Source organism: Fusarium graminearum, chromosome 2, assembly GCF_000240135.3.
Source record: "Fusarium graminearum PH-1 chromosome 2, whole genome shotgun sequence".
Classification (NCBI taxonomy): domain Eukaryota; kingdom Fungi; phylum Ascomycota; class Sordariomycetes; order Hypocreales; family Nectriaceae; genus Fusarium; species Fusarium graminearum.
The window spans coordinates 6,857,686-6,880,919 of NC_026475.1; the positions used below are offsets into that span (position 1 = coordinate 6,857,686).

Below are 23,234 nucleotides of genomic sequence, written 5' to 3' on the forward strand. Positions count from 1 at the left end.
CCGGCTGTATGATACATTGTACCTCATCCTTTACAGAAACATACTAGCTCATATACAGTATTAAATATGATACAAGTTGAAAACATTAAACATTCGCATTACATTAAACTATTCATCATTCTATTGCTTATCCTTGTGAGATGAAGGATTATATCCCCATAATCTCTTCCTTTCCGGTCCCCACCACTTGGCCACGGCATCTGCCTCGGCCGCCCAGATCGACGCCTCTTCGCCATACTTGTTCTCAACAGCAACTTCAAGCTGCTCAAGAGTCCACCTCTCAACTGCCCTACGCTCAAGGGGATCCGTCTTGAGATCCGTGAATCGATATTGCGCAGAGTCATCGAGAGGAATGACGATACGCCATGGTGCATCGGCAGAGGTCATGGACAACATGCTCGCGCCACCGTTGATGATACCAAAGTTCCACGCGCGGCGTCCGTTGTGGATAGTCTTGTATGGTCGGATGAGGGATTGACCTTCGTAATCCTGGATGATGTCTGCTGCAGCGTCCTGGTCCTTCTCGTTTAGTGACCCGGTGTTGATGAGCAAATCGAGGATTGTGGGGAGAATAGAAAGAGATGTCGCGTTGGCGTTGTATTGCACGCGAGGGATATGGGGATGGCGGAAGGTAATAGGTACGCGGAAGTTGCTAACATGCCCGTTCTCGTACGTTCCGGTCTTGGACTTTTGGTCTTCCTTAAAAGCCTGTCCGTGGTCACCAACAAAGACAACCAATGTCTCGTTCGTCATGCCGAAGTCGTCGAAAGTCTGGAGCAGCTCGCCCAACCAAGCATCTGTGAAGCGAACAGCGTTGAGGTAGCTGTTGAACTCCTCGTGCCACTTCATCTTGCCGTCGGTGTTGAGATAGTCTGTAGTTTGGAACGATTTGGGGACGCCCCACGGGTGGTGAGTTGTGCTGGTAAAGTGTGAGAAGAACATGCGCTTGCCCTCGTCGTTGACCTGCTTGAGATAGTCTTTGACATGGCGCTTGAGTGTCGTCTCGGCGAAACCGAAATAGTTGATCTCCTCAAGGTCGTCCTCGTCGTTCTTTTCTTGCTCAAGACGCTCCCTTGTGACAGTGTGCTCGAATCCGATCTTCTTATCGAACTTGTCCTGACGATCGTAGCCATCGGTGATGGACTGGAAGAAAGCAGGGTACCATTGTTGTTCCAAGAAGTCCTTTGATGGCTTGTCCTTCTTGATCTTGTTGAAGAGGTTCAACACTTGAGGGATACAAGGCTGGTAACTGTCCGTCTCAGACTCCTCAAAGCCATCCACAGGCATCGACCAAGAACCACAGTGAATAGCAGCCATACTCTTGAACGAGAGCGAGGACGTTGTGAAACCACCGACAACGTTGATGCCTCCGTATCCCTCCTCCGTGGTATCGTTCCACTGCGGAATGTCCACGTGTTCGAAATCTGAGCCGTCCTTCTTCTTCCAGTTGCCCGACTTCCCTGTTAGCCTCTCGGCGACGGGACTCATGTGTGACAGCTTGGCATTAACGGCGTCCTCGTCCTCACCCTTGTGCGACTTGAGGATAAGATTGTGGTACTCGGAGCCCTGCTGCAGAGGGAAGAGCTCCTCTCGGTAGCTCTCCATCATAATTAGTGCCACGTGCTTGATCTTGACATCTCCGCCTTTGAGGGTATCTCGTAGAACGTCGAGGATCTCGGTATCAAGGTTGGTGATCTTCAATGGGTCCAGAACAGGGTTGTAGAAGGCGTCGTCCGAGGAAGCCACGGCACAGCCGTTGCTGGTCGTCGCGGGGGCTTCGTCGGTGGTGTTGGCTTTGGGTTCCTTGGGAATCCACTTAGAGAAACCGGAGGGGATATCGTTAGGTAGCCATTTGGGTGTCGTTTCTCGGTATTTGCGGGCAGCTTCACTGTCGCTACCGGGCGTCCATCCAGGGAAGTGTTGGCTGGGGGCTTCCCATTTGTCCTCAGTGATGAGAGCCGTCAAAGGCCAGTTACCGCTAACAGCGTTGCAGACGTTGGCGGGTGACTTGAACATATCGAGCATGGCCAACGGGAGTGACATGGACATCATGGTGTAAGGCGCGGCAGGTCGGAAGAGGGTGGTGAGGACGAGGAAGGCGGATATAATGGCGAGGATGGCCCATGTTCGCGGCTTGGTTCGAGTCTCTTCACGAGACTCTCCCTGGATGAGATGGGCGCCTTCTTTGGCATTTTCAACATCGTCGTCGAATTCGCTGCCAGAGTCGTAGGGGCTTGCACCTGGTGTTTGTCGAGAGGATCGACGGGTTCTGTTTCGGATTGACTGCCACACTGAAATAATTGTTAGCAATTGGCGCCGCCAATTGAATGGAGCCAAGTCTACGTACCTTGCACAACTGGTGTTCCAACCGTTGTAATGAGCGATCCAACAGCCCTGTAGATGTACCACTTTCCAACCCAAGCAACAACAATAATAATCGCACCCGACACGAGCACGGAGTTGATGCCGCTAAGCAAGATCTTCATACCCTTTGCATCGCCAGCATAGCTCCTTGCCTCTGACCACTTGACTTCGTTACCGGTCGAGTAGAAGAAACCGAGTTGCGAGGCCGAGGCGCCGAGGAGAATAAACGAAAAGATGCATCCCAAAACACATGCGCCGACTGAAAAGACACCCTTTTGTTGTCGCAGCGCCAGGCGCGATATGTAGATGATGAAGAGATCGGGAATCAGCAGCGATGGCAAGAAGAGGACGAAAGCCCCAGGCGAGACCGTCTTGGCGTGGATTGAAAGGTGGACCAGTTTTGTAAAGACGAGTGACACGAATATTGTCGAGAAACAAAAGGGAACGAGCGTCGGAAACATGTTGAAGGCTGGTGGTGGGCTGCCTACTCTCCCACTTGCTACGAGAGCAGAGTACAATAAAACCGAGACAAAATGCTAAGAGAAATGAAGCGACAATAGGAATGAGATGCTGATTAGTAGAACGAACTTGTTGAAGAACAAGTGAAGCCGAAAGAAGATTACTTCAGGTCCCTAGAGGAAAAGACTGAGCAGGGAAAATAAAAATAAAATAAAAAAGGGTCATGGGAAAGGGACCAGGGAGAGAGGCTTCACGTCATTAAAAGAGATGTGTCTCTGTCTCTGTCTCGAATCTCATGGTACTCCGTAGGATTATTATTATTATTATGGATGCCCCTAAACGAGTTGCTTTTGCGCTAGGTGATTTAAAAACAGCAACTGCTCGCGTGGTGTGCCCAGTCGAGTCGAGTGCTGTCCAGGCGTCAGCCCAGTTGTGACCATCAGCTTGAATTACCTAAAGGCTGAGCAGGCAAGGTACTTGTGTACACGCAGGACTATACGTATACCCTCTCTACATTGGTTCCGCAGGGCAGAGTAGGGTTAGAGCAAGTTGATCGAGTGGCGGTTTCAAGCCTCGTATTTTCCCTCTCACTGTCTCTTTCTTGCAGATTGAACGGCCCCGACTAACCGAAATGCTCACAGCATTGAGTGTTTCCTTGGTCATTAAAATATCGTGATTGGCTAAAGACGGGGACAGCATTTAAATTGCACGCCACGGTGGAGCGGCACAGGAAAAGCCCTGCTGAGAGACTAGAGGGATCCAAGCCAGGTTTAACTGGTAGGGGGTTCTGGTTCTGGTTCTGGTTCACGTTGTAACGAACAATCAAGAGGAATGAAGGTCACGCGACTCTACAGTAGCTGTTCTCTAGTCAAAGTGTTAATTTCTTGTGTCCATCCTCAATCTCGCAAGGCAAAGGACGAGACTGATGGCGCTTTGAGGCGCTCAATAGCGTAGGTTTATCTTGTATCACCCTGCGTCAGTGCCCTGGGTCACAACTCGTACAACAAACCAAAAAGAGGACCAGTAAGATTGCCCATGATCCTTTACCTGCCCAACTGTCGAATTTCCATTGGAATTCTCAGCCTTTTGCTTACTTTTCCCCAGAAAAATAAATGAATCCCTGCTACTTCCATGCAAAAGTCCATCATTATGCCCCCTTTAACTACGTACTAACAGGGGGGGTCAGTCAGACCAGGCTGTCAGGGAAGCCGCTTAGCCGGCTTTTCTTCACTGGCCCCATTAAACTTCGTAAACAGGCTCGACCGATTCAAGTTTGATGGGGCCAGTTAGGCTAGGACTAGACTTCGCCTCGGAGGAGGAAAGGAGAGAGATACAGAGAGAGAGCATGTGAGGCATTTCTCCATTGGACTTCCTTGCCTCTGCCTATGATGCAGTAGCATGAGCAAACAGCAGCTGCTCTCTCTTCACACTACCCCTGAGAACAGCGGTCGATCGATCTCTTGGCGGCGGGGTTGACGCTAATTAACAACGGACTGGTTTCTGTGATGGTGATGCAGGGAGGCGCCTAGTTTTTGCTGCGGGAGACACGCGGGATCTATCGTCCATTGTTTGTTTAAAATGTTATTTGCTCAAAGGCGCTTTACTTCGGTACAAAGGTTGCGGATGAGGCTTCTCTGACGCTGTCTTTCTTTGCTTACTGCTGACGGACTGAAATTGCGCCGCACTGACTCTTTTTTTTTCTTCGCGAAACCATATTAAACGAAGGAATCGCCGACATAGCTCAACATGATACACGTTAATTGGGTTGTGGTGGAAGGCCTAGAATAACTTGCTATGGCTGGCCAGCAAAACAGTCAAGCCCCAAACTCTACAACGGCCAATATCCATGGCGACCCGTGAAGCTTAACTTTCGGCAACGCCTGAAAGGCGCCACAAACAAAGACTGGACAAGAGGGCAAAAACACAAGACTTTTGTCAAACTGTGACTCTTACCCTGCACTGCGCTGCAAGGGAGCAAAAACTTGGCAGGCACAGAGACATTGTCGGTACGTAGTGGGCAGGGTACGGATGACAGGGAGACACTGCCTACGTGTATGACCTAGATTAGCCATACGAGAAGTAGGATTGAGCCGCTGTAGCCGAGAGTGGTCAGAACCCGGCTCGACCACCCGCTGATGTGACATGCACTTTTACGTCTGGCCAACCCTGACAAGGCATTCACAAAACATCGATTCTAGCCTTGATGATGATTTGACTAGATTCAGTGGCTTATGCATACGTTGACGAGTTGGTATAAACGCTTCGCCGAATGATCTTCAACATTAAGATGCCTACCATAGCAAGGAAAAGAAGGACTGGCGTCACTCAACAGTAGGCTGTATCAACAATTTTACCTGCCACTCCTGGAAACGAAACAAGACCAAAAACGCTCAGTTTGTAAACGGCGCGTCATTGTCCTCGATAATTTAGACGGACCTTTCTTGTTTTACCCCAGACTTTCGCTCGTTTGAGATCTGCGGTATCACGGTGGACGTAAATAGCCACCGTGGCGTCAGTCATCCAACTAGAACGGACTAGCCCAAAGCATTTCCCAGCCGCTGCTGTTGGGCCTCTCAAGTTTTCGGTGGGAGGTTGGGGATGAGCCGAGTTGTTCAACTGTCAGGCGTAGTGGTCTGAAACTATGTTGAGCGTGGTGCGAATTGATTTGCCGTGTAGGTACGTGGCTTCGCGCTTTCCATGGCAACGCCTACCTTTTGACATGACGGGAGACGAAATCTAGGTTTTGCTTTAATTGACAAGAAATGTGAATTGTGAACGATATGCACCTTGAACCCGGGCTGTCACATTCGAGAACGGGGGCAATCCGCCTCGTTGGATTTCGCGGGTCGGCAATTGGATGCGACGATAATCTTGTGAGGCTCTGGAGGTTGACGACGATTCTAGATTCGTAATTCTCACTGCTGATCACAGACGCGTCCCTAATATCGGTGAAGAAAACCTTCAACATGTCCGAGGAGGTCGTGTAAACCCTTTCACGAACACGCAAGACCCCGGCAGCCCAGATCGTCGGGAAGTAGCACTGTTATTATTCCCGAAACTCAATTCGCAGTACAACTCCACCGGTTTCCAAACTTCCGGGTTGCGACATCGAGGCTCATCTAAGTAACTCTCGGTGATGGCCGACTCAGATCAATATTCTTCAGAACGGGCTGAGTTTGCACAACCGAGCCTCAAGCCAGCGTAAAGAAGTAACTCATTGTCGCACTTGATCATGTGTAAACCCACGATAATGTCGGATATACGGATGATACCTCAGATCTGGTATATGGCATCATGTCGATGTGGAGATAATAACCAGAAACAACTGTCTTGACTGGCCAGAGATACTGAAAACCCGCTTTGATAAGCATGCGGAGTATCCTTCGAATATGCCTTCGTAATCGCCACTGAATCTGGCTTCTAGACGCTTTTAACTTCACTATCACTCGCATAGTGCACTATCAGCAATGGCTATTCAGAGAGTTGCTGTCATTGGAGTGAGTTACCCATAATCGGCAGGTCTAGGTCACTCATCCTGAACCTTCAACAGGGCTCTGGACTTCTCGGGTCCAAGGTCGTTGAAAGTCTCCTCTACAGTGGCTTCAAAGTCACGGCCATAACCAGAAACGAGTCTTCAGCAACCTTTTCTAATGAAGTAATTGTCAAGCGTGTCGACATTAACTCTGTCTACTCGATTAAGGCTGCGGTCACGGGCCAAGATGCCGTCGTCTCAACAGCAACTACTATGGCCGCTGGAGGCCAGAAGGTTATCATTGATGCCGTTGTTGCTGCCAGAGTGCCTCGGTTCATTCCCTCTGAGTTCGGTGTTCCTTCTCGCCAGAACCGGGATAAGAAGATTGGGAAACTCCTCGGTGCCAAGGTTCAGAATACTGATTACCTGATTGAGCTTTCTAAACAGTATGATTGGTTCTCATGGACTGGTCTGTCTAACGGCCTCTTCCTCGATTCGGTAGGCAACATGATCTACCGCAGTGTTCATTATATCTAACTTTCGCAGGGCCTTAACAGTTCTTATGGCTTTATTGATATTAGGAATCGCAAGTTCCGCATGATAGACTCGGGTAACGAGCCGTTTTCCGCAACGTCTCTCAGTTTTGTCGGAAAAGCCGTCGCCGCTATCCTCAAGAAACCCGAAGAGACGGCAAATCGATATCTCAATATTGCAGGTGTCACCACGACACAGAGCGAAGTTTTGAAGATTTTTGAGCAAGTCACTGGGGACAAGTTTGATGTCTCTCATGTCAGCAGTACTGAGCTAGAGAGAATCGGCGATGAGAAGATTGCTAAAGGAGACTTTAGTGCTTTTGGAAACTACCTGGAGCAGTTCTTGTTTGCTGACGATTCTGGGAACGCGTTGAAGGGTGATGAGAATGCTATTAGGCTGCTTGGACTCGAGGAGGAGAACCTAGAGGATGTTATCAAGCGTGTTTTGGCTGATGTTAAATAAGAGCCTCATACGTAATGTGATTATCGACTTCAGTATTTCTTCTCTTGCCCACCATCCTGAGCCTTCCCTGAGATTTCCCTGAGTTTAGGCTGAGCCGAAGTCCTTATGTCGCTCTTCGGCTACATCAAGTTGACCCTGTCTATGTACTACTGATAGACAACCGTACTTAGATGATACTGGCGGCATATCCTTCCTTTCTATCAAGTCTTAAACCTGGTTAGATACAGCTACATCACTGTACACATAAGGCCACCCATAACTATAAACAGATAATCAGCATCCAGCAAATTTCAGACTAGTTGCTAACTTACCACCAGCAACTGCACTTGCAGCTATCCCGTTCATAACACCACCAACAATCTCCTTGGTATACTCTTGAACCCTCTGGTGGTCCCTACGGCTTTTCTCAGCATCTTTCTGGGCCTTTCGAAGAGCCTTTTGATGGGGTTTGGTACGACGTGCGACAAGTTGTTGCTGCTGCGGGTGATTTGTGAGACGAGCTACCTCCTTTTGAAGCGCATCATAAGACTCTTGCACGTCTCGCAACATCATCTCATTGTTTTGCACTTCAGCTTCAAACTGGCTTTGCAGGTTGGAAATCCGCTGCTTCAGCGATTTTGTCTCGGTCTGATGTAGATCTACCATGGTCTTGACCAACGCTTGACGACCTTGCTCCGTCTGTTGGATTTCTTTATCCACTTCAGCCTTCAGCTCCAGTAATTGAAGATAATATTCCTCATCTGAACCTGTAGAAGTTCTTTCTAGCTCGGTGTTCAGTTGTTTGAGATGATTGTCATGTTCTAGGCGAGCTTTGTATAGGTACTCGGCGGCCGCTATTCCTGCCGTTGTTTCCCCTAGATTCTTCTTCTCATCAACGACCTCGCGTTGTAATTGAAGCACACCCGGCGAATGGCCATTTAGTTTTCGGGCCAGGCTATCCACGATCCGTCGTGCTGAGCCTACTTTACTGTAGCCTCTGTCATAGTGGCGAAACGTTGCCGCTCCTCTGTTGACAAGATCACCGAAAAACTCATACTTTGTTAACAGCTCGAGTTCTCGCTCCTCAAGAATAGTCTTTTCGATAGAACTTGAAGATTCAGGCCACATGGTGGTGACGATGGCGAGATTATCATTTGAAGCAAATCCGGAAACAGCGTTCAGGTTGCCAGGCTCCTTAAGTTTGACCCTGCCATTCGGTTGTTTGAGATAGGATATAATGTTATAATGCCGCTGATCCGTACGCCATTCGCATATGAAGCACCGAGATACGTTGCTAATATCTCTAGTGTATCAATATCAGAGCGAGTTGTATCGTTGAAACCAGGAGTATCTATGAGAAAGATGCGTTGACCATGGCTGGTATACTGGTACACACCAATGGAGTTAGTACCTATTAATTAGTAAAATATTCTGCTATATAAAAGCCTTAATTTGCCAAGTTGTAGGCATGGAATAGGCGCTGCTTTATTACTCACATGAATAAAGTCCATGGCCTACAACGACGTTATGACCTGTACAATTTGAGATGAATGTGCTCTTGCCAGCTCCTGTTAGGCCCATAACAAGAAAGAACCTGTCTCCTGGCTCCGGCTGGTTGAGGCCGAGAAATGCCTTGAAGGACTCAGCCTGATCGATCAGTGAGTCAGCACCAAGGCTGGGGGTACCCATGTTGGATGTTTCAATGGTTAATCTCTAAATTATTAGACCTGATAGTGGGAAACCTCGATACAGGAAAAAGGTATATGCAAGATCTTGGCAAAAATGAAAGACAAATTGACCTCTATCACTTTACAGCCCTGACTAAAATTGCCTTAAAAGTGCCTTGGTAATATTTCAACCTTTGAGGGGTTTTGTCGAGGGCTGTGCAGCGTGTGATTCAACCCAGTAAGTGTGCATATGCACGCCTGGTCACAAGCCTAGACTAGAATGGCCAGCCTGCACTTGGCAGCCTTCTGCCTATCTAGGTAGAAGGTAAAATCATCGCAGGACATGCTTGAAAATGAGATTTTAGTCACTTTCCAAGTCTGAAGAAACCCACATTCCTCTACTTATTCTACTTATTTACCAATATCGTATATGCTTAAAAACCCAGATCTTTCTGGGTCTTGTAAGCTCTACCGGCGCTTGGCTAAGCAAGGACAGCCAGCTGCATGCATTGGCTGTAAAGAAACCAATAATGGCAAGGCGCAGTAATAGTGATGGTGTGTTATATCAGACCCTCTTCTTGGCAGACTGCTGGCTGAAACCCAACAGCTATGTAAGCAAAGAGCCCCCCACATGGGTGTCATATATCTAACCCAACCCAGCCTCCGAGTCAAGCAGGCTACAAACACCTTTTCAACGAACTTCCTGTCTTGTTTATGAGATTATGACATTAAATAGTCTATAACAGACCCGAAACGCTAGTAACAACTCAACTTGAAGTCTACAGCGTTAGCTAGGCGCAAAACATGACAGGCACTGATAATAAACTCGTTTCAGTGGCAGCGGGTCCGGTGAATTCCGTTCCCAAGAGCTTTCGTAGTGGTCATGCCCCACGGTAAGGGATTAGTCTGGTAAATACATCATTGCATTGCTAATTTCTAAAGACCAAACGATGCCTTTATTGCCTTGATGGGTATCACTGGCTCAGGAAAGAGCTCATTTATATCGAAATGCACTGACAAGTCCGCTACAATTGGGCACGACATGATATCATGTGCGTTTACAGGCAACGTTTGAATCTCTTCGGAAAATTGTACTAATGCATTGTAGGTACATCTATCGTCGATGTTTACCCCTACGAAGTCACGTCTGACTTTACTGTGTATCTTATTGACACACCCGGGTTTGATGACACTGGCAGAAGTGACACCGAAGTCCTCAGCGAGATTGCTGCTTGGCTGACAGACTCCTATAAGCACGAAATTCGTCTTCATGGCATAATCTATCTCCACAGAATCTCTGATGTTCGCATGCAAGGCTCAGCTAAGAAGAACCTGGTCACATTTAAAGAGCTCTGTGGCGAGGATGCCCTCAAGAAGGTGGTTTTGGCAAGCACCATGTGGGATATAATCCCCGCGGAGAAGGCTACCAAGCGCGAGCAGGAGCTCAAAGACACTCCAGAGTTTTGGGGCTGGATGCTTTCAAAAGGCAGTTCAGTCCATCGATACAACAACACGGCTGAATCTGCTCGAGAGATAATACTCTCGCTGACCGGCCACAACGCACCTATAGCGACTGATCTACAGAAACAGATGGTCGATGAAGGGAAAAGCCTTGATGAGACTTCAGCCGGTCAAGGGCTCAGGAGCGAGCTTCTCAAAGAGCGACGGAAGCTGACACAAGAACGGCAAGAGCTTCTTACTCTAATCGAAGCAGCAAAAGAGAAACACGACGTTGATACAGAGGAGGCTCTGCAGGAAGAGAGTGATAGATACACTGTCTTGATAAAAAGGGCAGAAGACAGTGCCAAAGCTTTAAGCATAAGCATGACAAACCTGATTCTCAAACGAGATTTACGTATTGCGCAAATGACTAAAGAGATGAGAGAGGTCCAGAATGAATATGAAATGAACTTTCGGCTGATGAGATTGGACCAGATCAAGGTAGAGAATGGGAGGATTGAGTTAGAGAACCAGCGAAAGCTCCGACGGCAAGGAAAGCTGAAATCCAAGGCATCGACCAGTACTACAGACACTAACTCACAGCTACCTGGGCAACGTCCAGAAAAGGGGAAGGGAAACATGCCTGCCACCAAGATTGGAATATCTGTGTCTATAAGCAAGTCATTCTACATTTTGCAAAGCCCCATGTGCTTGAGTTGGTAAGTTGTCTCGAAGATCGTGCAGTACTCGACACGAGCTGATTACACGATGCAAAGCAACGAAGTAGAGCTTCAGGAGTTCCAAGATGGGAAGCGAATGGAGCTGGCATGCTTGATAGCTGTGAGCGACCAAAGGACAGTATGGATTGTTCGTTATGAAAATAATAATTGGAGTAAGATATTGAGAGATTTGATACTATGAGACAGAAACTAACAGAAACAAGGATGGTCTGCGACCTTTGAAAGACATTATCCTGAGCTGGCCAAGGAAATCAAGTCTTATGGCCTCAATGCCGTTAGGCTGTGTGCATTTGGCCCTGGCCCTGGCGAGCGTTACTACACCGGATGGGACGAATTTCGTATCTACAGCTGTTCGCCCAAGTTCACCAAGGCGATGAAGAGCATCAAAAACAATAGCTCTATAGGTTCAGTCATAGCGGTGGCTTTTGGACACGGCAGCTCGTTTCTTGTTTCTTACGGGTTTGAAAATGGCCACCTCGGCTGGACACACGACCTCCAGGGTTACTACCCAAGTCTAAATCGCTTTTTGAAAAGCCAGAAGGAACTTGGAAACAAGATCAGCATACATGTAAGTTCTAAATGATACTGTAGTAATGTTCTTGGCACTGACATCCTTTTAGGCGGCGACGCTTGACCCCTTTAGCAAGACTGATTACCTCGTTGTCTTCACTGATAATGATGGAAGGGACAGAAGTAACCTCAAGTACAAAATGCACTGTTCTAATAGTAGCACCCGCCAGGCAGTACGGGACTGGTGGGAGGTAACTAAAGGGCGTCAACCACCTCGTGGATCACGGGGTTGAGAGTTGAACTATTGATATATAATGATTCGCCCCTCAAGAATCATTGGGCATATTGGGTTCGTTCACATACTGGTCCCGACGTTAGCGAATAATTAGAATTGCTTCCGAAGGAGTCTTAGACATGTCCCTTCATTAATCAACCTTGGTATGGTCCGAGTGTAAAGTTATTGGTTGTAATCTTCAATCTTTTCATTTCAACTCATTCAATAATCCCTCAGGATGAAAACAAAGAAAAGCTCAATGCGCCGTTTCCGTCTATAATGCCAACCTGGTATGCCCCCCAATGCGATTATGTATACAATTAATGACCCCTTCGATAGACCTTTTCACTTAATGTCCTGCAGGCTGCTTCTTGGCTGCAAGTCTGCGCTCTTCAGCGGCGACCATGTCTGTTCAGTGTTAGTATGTGGAACGTCTCTATACATTGGGGTTGGTGACTTACCCTTCCAGAGGTCCTGGCCTTCGTAGTCCTCCTTGTGGATCTTCTGTTCAATGACCTTGGTAGGGTCATTAGGGTCGACCATTCTGACAGTTTGGAACCTGCTGTCGCCGTTCTTGAGATCTCTCATTTCGTAGATAGCGGACACTATTAACACAGCCAGCGTCAAGCCCTGGGCATAGACACGAGCTTGAACAACCTTGTTGGCTGTGCTCATAGGCTGTCGGCTCACGATGGCGAAAGCGATGCCCATAGACGCCACCCAAGACGCGAAAACAATCTGGTAACGGTTTTCCTTGGCGTAGTCCTTGAAGCGCTCATATGCTGTCTCATTTTCACGGATCAGATCTGCTGTGCGGGCTGCCTGGTCCCTGTATGTGCGCTTAGGGTCCAGGGCGATTTGATGGGCGATACTCCATCGCTCCGCATTGACAATGGCGCCGAATGTACCAGTTGAAGTGACGAGGAAGGCTCTGAAGGGGAGGGTCAGGCCTCGGAATGAGGGATACCGTCTGGAAGCGACAAAAACGCCTGCGAGACCAAGACCGGTGAAGAGAGTACCACCGATAATACCGCCCTTGAGGACCTCGGCATAGTGAGCCTCTTCTTCTTGCTTGGTGAGAATCTTCATGATTGGTGATGAGAGATAAGAGATAAGAGATAAAGATAAGAGGAGATAAGAGATAAGAATGTGAAAGGTGTGTGGAGTGTTGTTGTTTGTTTGTATGGTAATGTCTGGATGTCTGGATGGGATGTTTCCACTACTACTGGCAACCGGGTTATATATAACGGGATTTTGATTACAATTTTTATCTTTATTTTCTTGGAACCGGACAAAGCCGTGTCGAACTCGGTTTCCTCATGTCATCTTGTCGCATGATTTTTCAGCTGTCGGGATGCTTATGCCGCAGCGAAACCCGCAGTCTAAATGCCGCATACGCCGCAACTCTTCTCCACACGGTTCCGCCCGAGACGCCGCTGGTACGATGTTATGCCGTGCCGCATCGCCGCAGTCCGCCAGATCTGCCATGAGAATTTTCCTCCATGTTTTGGGACTTAATTTTGACTTTGGGAAGTCTTTGATCAGGTTGATCTTTTCGTCACAGATGGACGGGCAAGCCGTGATCAACCTGTAAGAGAATGAAAAGGCCTACATAAGGTTTTACTTAGCATCACTGATGGCAAGGGCCTGTGGCCACTTCCATGGCAAGGAACCAACGTCTGTCGTGATCAACAGGGAGGGTTGTCAAAGACAAGTTGAAGGGGAGATGGAGCTTGTCTTATATACTTTCCTGAAATAGCTGTAGCTCTATGAGGACACATTATTTAACCCCTTGCTCAGGGACCAGTGACGGCTGGAATGTCGCATTTCGCTTCCTGCCCCAGAGCTGAGACTACTTCTACCTGTGGCACTTGCGGCAACTATAATAAGCCATTATGGGATTATTAATATCTTCAGAGAATAGTATTAGTACATGTGTGCTGTTCACGATTCTCATCCCGGCATAGCCTTCCCCAGTTCAAGATAGACTTCGCTTCCTCCCAAACGAACCCAACGAACCGCTGCCCCCAAGCTCCGCGGCCATTCACCCCCTTACAAGTGCCGAAAGTTGATGACATTGCAAGTTTCACTGATGTCAATGTTCTACAATAGACAGGGCCAAGGCCAAAGAACCTACGTCATACCACGGATGTTTACCCTAGTAGGCACAGCCTGGGGTCAGTAAGCAGAACCGAGCCTGCACAAACATGGGTCATCAAACTTAAAAGCCTCTCACGAATAGATAGTCGAGGTAATGTCATCATAAGCTCAGTTTAGTAAGTCATAAGTCTGTTGCGCTCATTCATGGAAGAACAGTAACGGATGAAAAGCGAGGGATTGGCATGCCGGCTTACGTGTTTTGTCTTGAACCATGCCTCTCCTGATTGATAGTGTGCTGACACATTCGAGAAACACAAGACTAGATACACATTGAGGCAGCGTGTTGTCTCAACAAGTTTGCAACGGTACCAATTCGCATTATCGATGAAAATTAGATGTTGAATATTGAAGTATATGTAAACATTGATCGCCAATAAACGTTCTGTAACCGGTACACTGTAGTTGCTGGCATGATTTTACCGAATAATTTACGCGATTGCAACTGGACGCTGCATGCCGTCTAATAAAACCTGACGAGGTAGCCTCCTGCAGCTTTCATTTCCCCCCGCAGCAACACTGAGATAACACTCGATACAAGATGGCGACCACGCAGACTTTAACTGAAGCCCCGTTTGAGTCCATATCTCTTGAAGATAGAAACAGAAATCATCATGCTACAGAGCGACAAGAGAATGGAGGAAGACGCGTTTTTGAAGCGGATCCCGCTTTCACAATAACTCTAGCTACGAGGCGAATGATCATTACTTTGTTGGTGTGCGCCAATACTATTCAGGTGAGCCATCCATTCATAGAGAGGAGACAAGATATGCCAAACATATACTGAAGCACCATCAAGTTCGTCTCCAATGCAGTAACTATCGCCGGCGGTCTTGCGCTGAGCAAAGACCTCGGGCGCGAATCCGGTCCCGGGAAAGCTAACTGGATGGTGGCATCCTACCCGTAAGCCAAGTCCTCAACGAATGAGACTCGATCATGGCATTGGCATTAATCCTTTCTAGACTCACACAAGGCGCCTTCGTCCTAGTGACAGGTCGCCTTGGCGCCATCTATGGCCATAAGCAACTAAGCCTTCTCGGATGCGCCATCTTTACTCTATTCTCATTTGTCAACGCCTTTACCAAGACATACGATTCCTTCATTGCCATGCGCGCTCTCACAGGCGTAGGTGGTGGTATTTTTATGCCTAACGCCGTGTCTATAATCACCACCATGGTCCCGCCTGGTCAATCGCGGAATGTCGTCTTGGGATTTTTTGCAGCGTCGCCTCCTTTGGGTGGCATGGTTGGCGCACTGATGACTGGTGTTTTCATGGACCAGGTGAATTGGATGTGGCTTTTCATCCTGATGTGAGTTTCTACTTTGGACATGTTGTGTCCGTACAATGGCTAACTTTAATCAGTGCGGGTGTCTCCGCCTTGATCCTAGTTTGGCTGACTTTGCTCATGCCCAAGGAGACCCCAGTCGACAAGGGAGGGCATGTTGATGTTCCTGGAATTTTCCTGGGGCTGGGAAGTCTTTTACTCTTTAATGTAGTATGCAACCAAGCACCTTCGGCGGGATGGAATACTCCCTACGAAATCGCTCTGATTATTCTTTCTGTGCTCCTTTTTACCACATTCCTTTTCTGGGAGAAACGTTATGCCAAAGATCCCATCATGCCGCTTTGCATCTTTCAGGCTCCGACATTTCTCGCTTTGATCTTTGTCGTTTTGCTGAGCTACATGGCGTTTGGAATCGGAATTTGGTATTCTGTGGCTTGGCAACAACTTCTGCGCGGAGTGTCTTTGACCCAAACAGGCCTACACTTCATTCCCTTCGGGCTCAGCTCTATCCTTGCCGTGTTCGTTGCGGCATGGCTCATCCCGCGTGTGGCAGCGCAATGGATCATGGCCATTGGTGTAAGTCTCTTAAGAAGTCACTGAGGGAAAATGCTGACAGGTCTTTAGGTGCTAGTTACGTTTGTTGGGAACATTCTTTTGGCAACTATGCCAGTTCAACAGACATTCTGGGCACAGCTATTCCCCGCCATGGTTCTGTATGGCTTCTGTCCAGATCTTGTCTACGTTGCCGCACAGGTAATTGCTAGCAACAGTGTCAATCGGCGCCAACAGGGCATAGCCAGTAGTCTTATAGGAACACTCAATCTCTACGGCAACAGTCTAGGTCAAGGATTCGCGGGAACAATTGAGACAGAGGTCGGAACAAACAACGGCAATGATGCCAAAGGATATAGGGCAGCTCTGTATTTTGCGGCCGGCTTAGCGTTACTGGGACTTGCTCTCGACATTGTGTTTGTCAGGCTGCCCAAGGACCAACGTGAGGGTTGGGATGATCCGTCTGAAGGAGATGAACAGGGGGCTGATGGCATGACTACAGCCATTGAGGTCGAACGCTCTGTATAGTATGTCTATCGAAACAGGACTTGAGTCAGGTTAGTTGGCCTACGCATTAACAAGGTCTTTGTTATATGACCAGGGACATGCACAAGCATCATGTAAAGTCGATCTTTCGTCCGATTACCGACTTAGCAATAAACGCAATCTTGGTGCTCAGTCAAGACGATGAAGCAAGTTACAAGTTTATTTATGGGAAATCCACTAACTACTGATTTGGCGGAGAATATGTTCTAGCGGTTTCACATTCTTCTTTTTTAATCGAAGGATTAAGATTGAAGTGCTTGCAGGCGCTGAGATCATGCTCTGGCAGCGCTAGAGGACGTCAAACTTCAAAGCTCTACTTTTCTGGCAGCGAACCAAGGCCCAAGCTCCTGTTGTAGACGACTAGCACACGGCGGCTCCGTATTGTTGTATGGGTGGTCACGAACGTCTTGCTAGTAAGTTCATGTCTGCTACAAGTATTCACCTCTGTGAAAGTTGAGAATGCTGGTCTGTTAAGAGCTGCATTATATATAAAAAAAGAAATAATTGCGGCGTATTATTGGAAATAGCATGACAGAATTCATCAAGCTGAATCGATCGAGGGTCCATGCGCTAGCAATGATTGGGCGCCTTAAAGTAGAATGTGACTTGAAACAGCATCTTATTTCACTAAAAAGCATGGACATTTAATGCCCTGCACAGCATATCGTTTCTATAAAACATCATGGTGATGCCTTTTCTTGATGTCGTCTGTTTCTCCATAAATATTTATTTGCTTCTTCAACTCTATCATTTACAAGATGCGTTTCCCGTTAGATTTTAGCACGATGCTATCGCGGAGACGAAGAAGCGAACAACAACAGAGCACAGGGCTCTCAAAGCGCCAGGTTCACGGTAATAGAACACCACAACAGATCGACACATGGTGCAAATCCACATCCCTGACCAAAAATGGCGACGAAATTATGTTTCCCAACCAGGGCGATACTTGGCATGTCGGGGAAACACATGGCTTTGGCTGGACAGGCGGTATTCATATCGACGATAATCAGAGCCAGACCTTCAGCCTGGAGATAAGGACACTTGACTCGGATAATGACTCTCAAGCTGTTCAAATATTTGGTAAGAACCTCTTCAACCCTCTAAGAAACTAGCTTGGTTTGCTAACTTGGCGTAGCCAACGAAACCTTCAACTATCCTTCCTCCAGCTGGCAAGTCTGGAATAAAGAGTGTCCAGACACATATATCTCATACTACTGGACGATACCTAAAGACTTTGAAACCGGAGATACGAAATTCGTGGCGAGACTTCTCAATACGACAGATCCGGATAATACAAATACTCTGACGAGTAGTTTTTTCTACATCGACTCGAAGCCCGTTGATGTGTCTATAGAGGGCTCTGTAGCAATTCCGTCTACGGAACCTGCAGTAGTCACCTCATTTATAGCACACACCACTTCAACTCCGGCACCAACCGCCACAATTGAAGCGGCAGCTAGCGACCAAACTACAACAGTAGAATCACAGGGCGGACTTTCCGTTCAGGCAAAGGCAGGCATTGGCGCAGGCGCTGGTGTACTAGGTCTCATGCTTCTCCTCGCTGGTCTACTTTTCTACTGTTACAGAAAGCGTCAAAAGAGAGGCATATCAGAAAAGAGCTTTATTACACCAGCTCTTGAAATAAAGACGGCGAGACCGCGGATCTCGGAAGGAGGTAACAGCGAGATGCAGCGTGAAAGAGCGAGAGAAATGGAAGATGTTCCTGGAAGTCCGTTATACAGGACGGACACAGAGCGGAATGATCATCGACGAAGTATCAGAATAGTATATGAACCCAATCTGGACCCCATCGGGTTGCCGGCCGACGTTTCGATGTGGTCGCCCAAGAGTTCACAGGATGAGCCGAAAAGATAATGCAGGGTATGGAACGATAATAAGTAATGAGTAATTAGTAATGAAACAACCTTTATGTTCTCTCAAGTTTTCTGTTACCTGCATACATAGTTATGATACCAGATTTACTTGGCTTACCACTACTACTGAGGAGATATTTAAGTCTATCATTATTGTACGAATAACGAAGGGGCTTTCGCTCTTCTCCCTTGTTCTGGATGCAAGGCTCACACTTGTGTTTAGGCATCTCTTTGTACCACAGTGAAACCCACCATGTTGCTCTCTGTTTACACAGATGGCTGCAGGGACTAATAAATGCAAGCGACTATGTATTAACGAGGCCTCGTTATTCGCATTCGACGTTTTCTCGAACTTATTGGATGGCCCAGACAGTGTAGCCTAGTCTAGTAGTTGATATCACTTCAGGATACTACATCACACAAAAGAAAATAAATAGAATGTAGGGCAATAGTTTATGTCATATGAGATTGTATATACATCTATCCAACCCGTCTAATTATCCAGTATTAAATATTACTGCCCTGGTACTCAGAGCCCATCTATCCATCATCCATAAATTGTCCAACGCTTAAGGGAGAGAAGCAGGGGCGTACTTCTGGTCAGGCTTGACAACCTTGCCACCAGAAACCTGCTTGTCGGTGTAGCTGGGGTAAACGATCTGCTTCTTGTTGCTGACAACAGACAGAGTGGTGAAGCCGTTGTCGGGGCCGAACTGGCCGCTCCAGCCAGAGGTGACAGTGAAAGTGCCGCACTTGACAGGGCCGCCGTTGGCCTGAGAGGCGTTCTTGGAAGCCTTGACGACGTACTTGCAAGCAGTGGCGGCACCGCTGCCGGTGTTGATCTTGAAGTTCCATGTGCAGGTGGTGTCGGGCTTATCGCATGTTCGCTGCATAGACTCGATGGTCCACATGGGAGTGGCGACCATCATGGAGACAGCCTCGAGGGGAGCAGAAGGAGCGGCGACAGCGCCAGTGGCGGCAGCGAGAGCGAAGAGAGAGGTGGTGAACTTCATTTTGATGGTTGGTGTTTGGTTGTTTGTGTGGGAGAAGGTGGAAGAGAGTTGTTTGTTGGAGTTGAAGAGTGTTTGGTAGTTGAGATGCTTGAGAAGATGAGATGATTGATGATGAGAACGTTGGATATCGTGGGTTGATCAGAAAGTCTTTATAGAAGTTGGAGAATAATATTAATAGACATGACTTCATCAAACCGGCACTTCGGCTCCATAGCGTTGAGCTGTGATGTTGATAGGGTCCAGGCGTATGGAGATACGATATCGTGTTATTGCTACGTAGCAGTGTACAAGAGTCGGTCAATTGATGGACACTGCTAGTCCCAGGGCCAGAACGATCCACCATTAGTGTGATAAATAAAGTACGACAGTCTGCTACCAACTTCAGCCGTCAAGGTCTGTACATCTTTAAGTCAGTGTGACCACATTTTCCCAAGACCTGGAGATCCCCGAAGAACTTGGACAACGTGGCTAACCTACCGGAGGTTAGTCGGCGGATATCGACCAACCAGAGAGTGAGTTATTCTTGGAAACTGCGCCGCTGGGCTTTACCCCTGCCCATTTCAAGCTTAAAGCAGTTAAGCGGTTCTGTCGATACGAGACAGAGCGCCGCAAATTAATTGAGTCCTGTCCCTGCATTTCAATGCGACCCCAAAGGACTAGCCGTAGCAACGTCGTATAGCACAGCCGATCAGAACCCGATACCCATTGCAACTTAGAACATTCTCCCCGATGTCATGCAACGACGCCAAATTGAGCCCACGTGGATGTGTTTTCCATCTACTTGTGTCATGCAGTGATTTGCAATGCATCACGATGATAGGAAACTTCTACACTCAATGTTCTCGGCCTGGGTTATGTTTTATTAACTACCTAGTTAGTTGCTGAATAGTTTCACTGGCCTAAATATGCATCGAGGGTCACTGCCAGATGTAATCCTTTGACCAAGAAAGTTCTATACTGTAGTTTAATATTACCCTATACCCTCATGGCTTTTGTGATATGCTTGACCAGACAATCTTATTCTTCTGTACTGGGAAACGTTGGATACGACCATGGACATCTGTCCCGCTTTGCGTGAGGTCTAGATTGATGGATCGTCGCAGCACCTTCCTGATAACCGAGCGAAGGGGAACGTGCCCCCAGACTGATGGCACTTTTGGACGCCTAGGGTTAATATCCAGCCTTTCCAAATAAGTCATGTACTCCAGCTATCATAATCTCAGAGCTTGATCCAACACGAGGAATCAAAAGTACTACTTTGCAGTTGCTCTTTTCTCAAGGCTGGCAAATTAATTGACTCCTGATTGAATACGATCAATGACTCGGTCGGTCACGCGCACTACCTATCCCATGATCATTCATTTTAATAGAGTGTTCTCGAGTATCCTTTACCAGACGACTAGACTAACTAGTTATCTATTCTCTCCCACGATCTTCGGGAGGTCGATCTGTTACTCTCCATATCATGAGTACCGCGTCTGTCGCTCGACCCTGAGGGTATGAGACTCTCCAAGGCGACATCACTGCCAGGTCGCTCATTCTCTATACGATATGTAATTTCGATCATGTCACCCACTCGCTTTCGTAAGCTTGGTAGGATACCACCTACATTAACAAACTAGTTAGCCTGCGAAATAATGCACATAAAGAACGCGTCTGGACTTACCAACATTGAGACAAAAAAACTTCAAGATGGTGGGAAACCAGACGCAAACAGCGACCAATTGCCCAAAGCTCCAGTTTGATATGTATATGTCGCTCTTGTCGCCTTCTTTTCCATCCTGTAGCACGTTCAGGAAATCTTGAAATTCGTTAACTCCGATTCCGCTGTAATGAGAAGTTGCTCAAAAATATCATCCTGACAAGAGAACTTGTCTAGGTATCGAAATCTGATTGCTCCCATGTTTGCGGTGAGGTGTATTCCAGGCTGGTGGGTAATGAAACAAGTTGTACCAAGAGGACCGGAAGGGTATTCGGGCGTTTTATCCAGTCCTTGTCCCCAGAGCCTTGTTCTCGATTGACACCATGTGCACGGATATCATCATGCAAGTCAGCGAGTGTATTCAAAGTCATGGTGATACGACAGCTCATGAGGCTGAGCCTACCTTGCCAAAAACGAAACCCGACAAAGGTCCCAATGAAATCTGCTGCCTAACAGGATAAAAGTCTCGGTTGTTTATCTAAGAGTACAATGTATAATAGAAACTGACTTGATCGGTTTTTTTTTTTGTTTTTTTTTAACTTTTCGGGTCGTATTACAACAGAAGCCTACTCGCTCTTGTACTTCCATGTAGTCTGTCTATGGAGACTTATATCTCCAGAATTAAAAGCCATGTACATTCCATAAAGGCCTCCAATTGGCCATTTGCTCCATAGAGACTTCCAACTCCATCTTTCGCCCCCAGCCTGACCATCCAGTCCCCTCTCAGGCTGTTTGACTTTGTCGTAAACTGTCGGAAGGGTCGTTGCAAAATAACGTTCCCTCAATTTCCGATACCAAGAATGATCGTACAATTCCCAGAACTTCTCCTCGGTGTAGTATGCATGGGCATACAGCCACTTTCGACCTCTCAAGCCAGCCAACTTCTTCTCAAGACCGCGGTTTTTAGCCTTGAATTCCTCGGCATTTCGTGGACCCCAACCCCAGACGCCAATATTGAGCATAGGCTGCGACATATCGACTTCGCCATCGCCAACCCCAGGATTTTCCATGCTGGTAGTAACAGGATGGAAGGTAGGCATCCTGGCTTCCTTTAGCGGACACAGCCACAGAGGCCATATGCCGAGTTCAAAATCGACCCAGTTGATGAATTCTTCAGCCGTGTCATATGGGAGTGCAAGATCTTGAACGACAAATTGTTCTGAAATACAACTTGCATGGAGAGCGTGATACAGTGTTCTGGTATGAGAATAGTCGTCCAAAAGCCATCGGAAAAATCGGTTGAATGGTATAAACTTGAAATAAGTATAGCCCTGGCGTCCTACCCAAAAGGCAGCTCTATCATAACGAAAGAGATATTCGCCGAGTGGGATATACTCAGTGATGTTCGATGATGGCAGAAGATTTTTCGTCTTTTCCTGTACGTGAAGATAGAACCAGGGATCTGCAGCATTGCTGAAGGTGGCAAGATGGGACTCGGAAGTTTTGTGGTCGGTAAGTTGTCCTGTGATGACAACGCCATGGTCTTTTGAAAAGAGAATTGCATCAACGTAGTCAGTATCTGGAACCCCGCAATATCTCTTTGTCTCTGAAACCGCAGAGGCAACACTGTCAACTCGGTGATAGGTTGTTTTCACGAATTTTCGGGCCTGAACAAGTCGGATCTCGAGCAACGTTGTAACGCCCAAAGTACCTGCTGCGCCCGCTGCACCGTAGAACAAATCTTCTCGTTCTTCGGACGATGCCCTCACGACATCTCCATTGCCGAGAATCATCTCCACAAAGTTGATCGTCTCGTTGAAGAACCCATGCCGAAAAGAGCTGCTTTCCCCTGATGTTCCCGAGTAACCGCCGCCTGCTGTGATTCCAGGGAATTCCATCACAACTGGAGGTATAAGACCGTATGGCATTGTTGCCTCGACTAGTCGATCCATCGGTACGTTGGGCTCAACGAGACATGTGTTTTTCTCTGTGTCGACAGAAATGACCTGAGATAACATGCTTATATCGATGACGTTGGTGTTTGGTGAATGACGGGGTCGGGTACTGCTCGAAGAGCCATGTGATATTCGATATGGCTGTCCAAGTTTGTGAAGGTCGCGTATCCTCATGGAGACGTCCTCCACAATTTTATCGTGCCTTTGCATTGCGTCCGATAGGTTCACTTGCGAGTGAAAGGAGAAATGTGTTTTGAGGAAATTGAGAGGCAATGGGAGAGGCAAAAATTCACTGATGTACTCCTAGG

At 47.5% G+C, this 23,234-nt stretch overlaps 11 protein-coding genes across 11 annotated transcripts; 5 read left to right on the forward strand and 6 right to left on the reverse strand.

Annotated features, from left to right (window-relative positions):
- Positions 1-76: 76 nt before the first annotated feature.
- On the reverse strand, positions 77-2,825 carry FGSG_03452 (uncharacterized protein; the record flags this gene model as incomplete). Its single annotated transcript, XM_011323961.1, has 2 exons — positions 77-2,240; positions 2,348-2,825. The coding sequence occupies 2 exons, from the start codon at positions 2,823-2,825 to the stop codon at positions 121-123; spliced, it is 2,598 nt and encodes an 865-aa protein (XP_011322263.1). The 3' UTR covers positions 77-120.
- Positions 2,826-6,290: 3,465 nt separating this feature from the next.
- Positions 6,291-7,291, forward strand: FGSG_03451 (uncharacterized protein; the record flags this gene model as incomplete). The annotated part of the gene is made up of 3 exons (XM_011323962.1): positions 6,291-6,320; positions 6,374-6,793; positions 6,842-7,291. The coding sequence occupies 3 exons, from the start codon at positions 6,291-6,293 to the stop codon at positions 7,289-7,291; spliced, it is 900 nt and encodes a 299-aa protein (XP_011322264.1).
- Positions 7,292-7,320: 29 nt separating this feature from the next.
- On the reverse strand, positions 7,321-8,959 carry FGSG_03450 (uncharacterized protein; the record flags this gene model as incomplete). The annotated part of the gene is made up of 4 exons (XM_011323963.1): positions 7,321-7,358; positions 7,603-8,571; positions 8,667-8,681; positions 8,767-8,959. The coding sequence occupies 4 exons, from the start codon at positions 8,957-8,959 to the stop codon at positions 7,321-7,323; spliced, it is 1,215 nt and encodes a 404-aa protein (XP_011322265.1).
- A 508-nt stretch (positions 8,960-9,467) lies between these two features.
- FGSG_12430 (uncharacterized protein) lies at positions 9,468-11,100 on the forward strand (the record flags this gene model as incomplete). Its single annotated transcript, XM_011323964.1, has 3 exons — positions 9,468-9,492; positions 9,773-9,830; positions 10,137-11,100. 3 exons carry the CDS (start codon positions 9,468-9,470, stop codon positions 11,098-11,100), a joined length of 1,047 nt encoding a protein of 348 aa, XP_011322266.1.
- Positions 11,101-11,145: 45 nt separating this feature from the next.
- FGSG_12431 (uncharacterized protein) lies at positions 11,146-11,920 on the forward strand (the record flags this gene model as incomplete). The annotated part of the gene is made up of 3 exons (XM_011323965.1): positions 11,146-11,244; positions 11,314-11,685; positions 11,738-11,920. 3 exons carry the CDS (start codon positions 11,146-11,148, stop codon positions 11,918-11,920), a joined length of 654 nt encoding a protein of 217 aa, XP_011322267.1.
- Positions 11,921-12,104: 184 nt separating this feature from the next.
- On the reverse strand, positions 12,105-13,091 carry FGSG_03448 (uncharacterized protein). The gene is made up of 2 exons (XM_011323966.1): positions 12,363-13,091; positions 12,105-12,309 (listed from the first exon to the last, which is right to left on the reverse strand). Exons 1-2 carry the CDS (start codon positions 12,988-12,990, stop codon positions 12,251-12,253), a joined length of 687 nt encoding a protein of 228 aa, XP_011322268.1. The 5' UTR covers positions 12,991-13,091; the 3' UTR covers positions 12,105-12,250.
- Positions 13,092-14,599: 1,508 nt separating this feature from the next.
- On the forward strand, positions 14,600-16,424 carry FGSG_03447 (uncharacterized protein; the record flags this gene model as incomplete). Its single annotated transcript, XM_011323967.1, has 5 exons — positions 14,600-14,794; positions 14,858-14,961; positions 15,021-15,368; positions 15,422-15,920; positions 16,023-16,424. The coding sequence occupies 5 exons, from the start codon at positions 14,600-14,602 to the stop codon at positions 16,422-16,424; spliced, it is 1,548 nt and encodes a 515-aa protein (XP_011322269.1).
- A 776-nt stretch (positions 16,425-17,200) lies between these two features.
- On the forward strand, positions 17,201-18,317 carry FGSG_03446 (uncharacterized protein; the record flags this gene model as incomplete). The annotated part of the gene is made up of 2 exons (XM_011323968.1): positions 17,201-17,522; positions 17,578-18,317. 2 exons carry the CDS (start codon positions 17,201-17,203, stop codon positions 18,315-18,317), a joined length of 1,062 nt encoding a protein of 353 aa, XP_011322270.1.
- A 445-nt stretch (positions 18,318-18,762) lies between these two features.
- On the reverse strand, positions 18,763-19,593 carry FGSG_03445 (uncharacterized protein). The gene has a single exon (XM_011323969.1). It carries the CDS (start codon positions 19,327-19,329, stop codon positions 18,886-18,888), a length of 444 nt encoding a protein of 147 aa, XP_011322271.1. The 5' UTR covers positions 19,330-19,593; the 3' UTR covers positions 18,763-18,885.
- Positions 19,594-20,737: 1,144 nt separating this feature from the next.
- Positions 20,738-21,402, reverse strand: FGSG_12432 (uncharacterized protein; the record flags this gene model as incomplete). The annotated part of the gene is made up of 3 exons (XM_011323970.1): positions 20,738-20,934; positions 20,996-21,110; positions 21,283-21,402. The coding sequence occupies 3 exons, from the start codon at positions 21,400-21,402 to the stop codon at positions 20,738-20,740; spliced, it is 432 nt and encodes a 143-aa protein (XP_011322272.1).
- Positions 21,403-21,597: 195 nt separating this feature from the next.
- On the reverse strand, positions 21,598-23,136 carry FGSG_03444 (uncharacterized protein; the record flags this gene model as incomplete). Its single annotated transcript, XM_011323971.1, has 1 exon — positions 21,598-23,136. One exon carries the CDS (start codon positions 23,134-23,136, stop codon positions 21,598-21,600), a length of 1,539 nt encoding a protein of 512 aa, XP_011322273.1.
- Positions 23,137-23,234: the final 98 nt, after the last annotated feature.

Bases quoted from the DNA above. Each gene is read 5' to 3' on its own strand.
- FGSG_03445 (XM_011323969.1), bottom strand. From the start codon at position 19,329: ATGAAGTTCACCACCTCTCTCTTCGCTCTCGCTGCCGCCACTGGCGCT.
- FGSG_03448 (XM_011323966.1), bottom strand. From the start codon at position 12,990: ATGAAGATTCTCACCAAGCAAGAAGAAGAGGCTCACTATGCCGAGGTC. The intron at 12,310-12,362 runs GTAAGTCACCAA...AACACTGAACAG, and splicing joins AGGCCAGGACCTCTGGAAGG to ACATGGTCGCCGCTGAAGAG.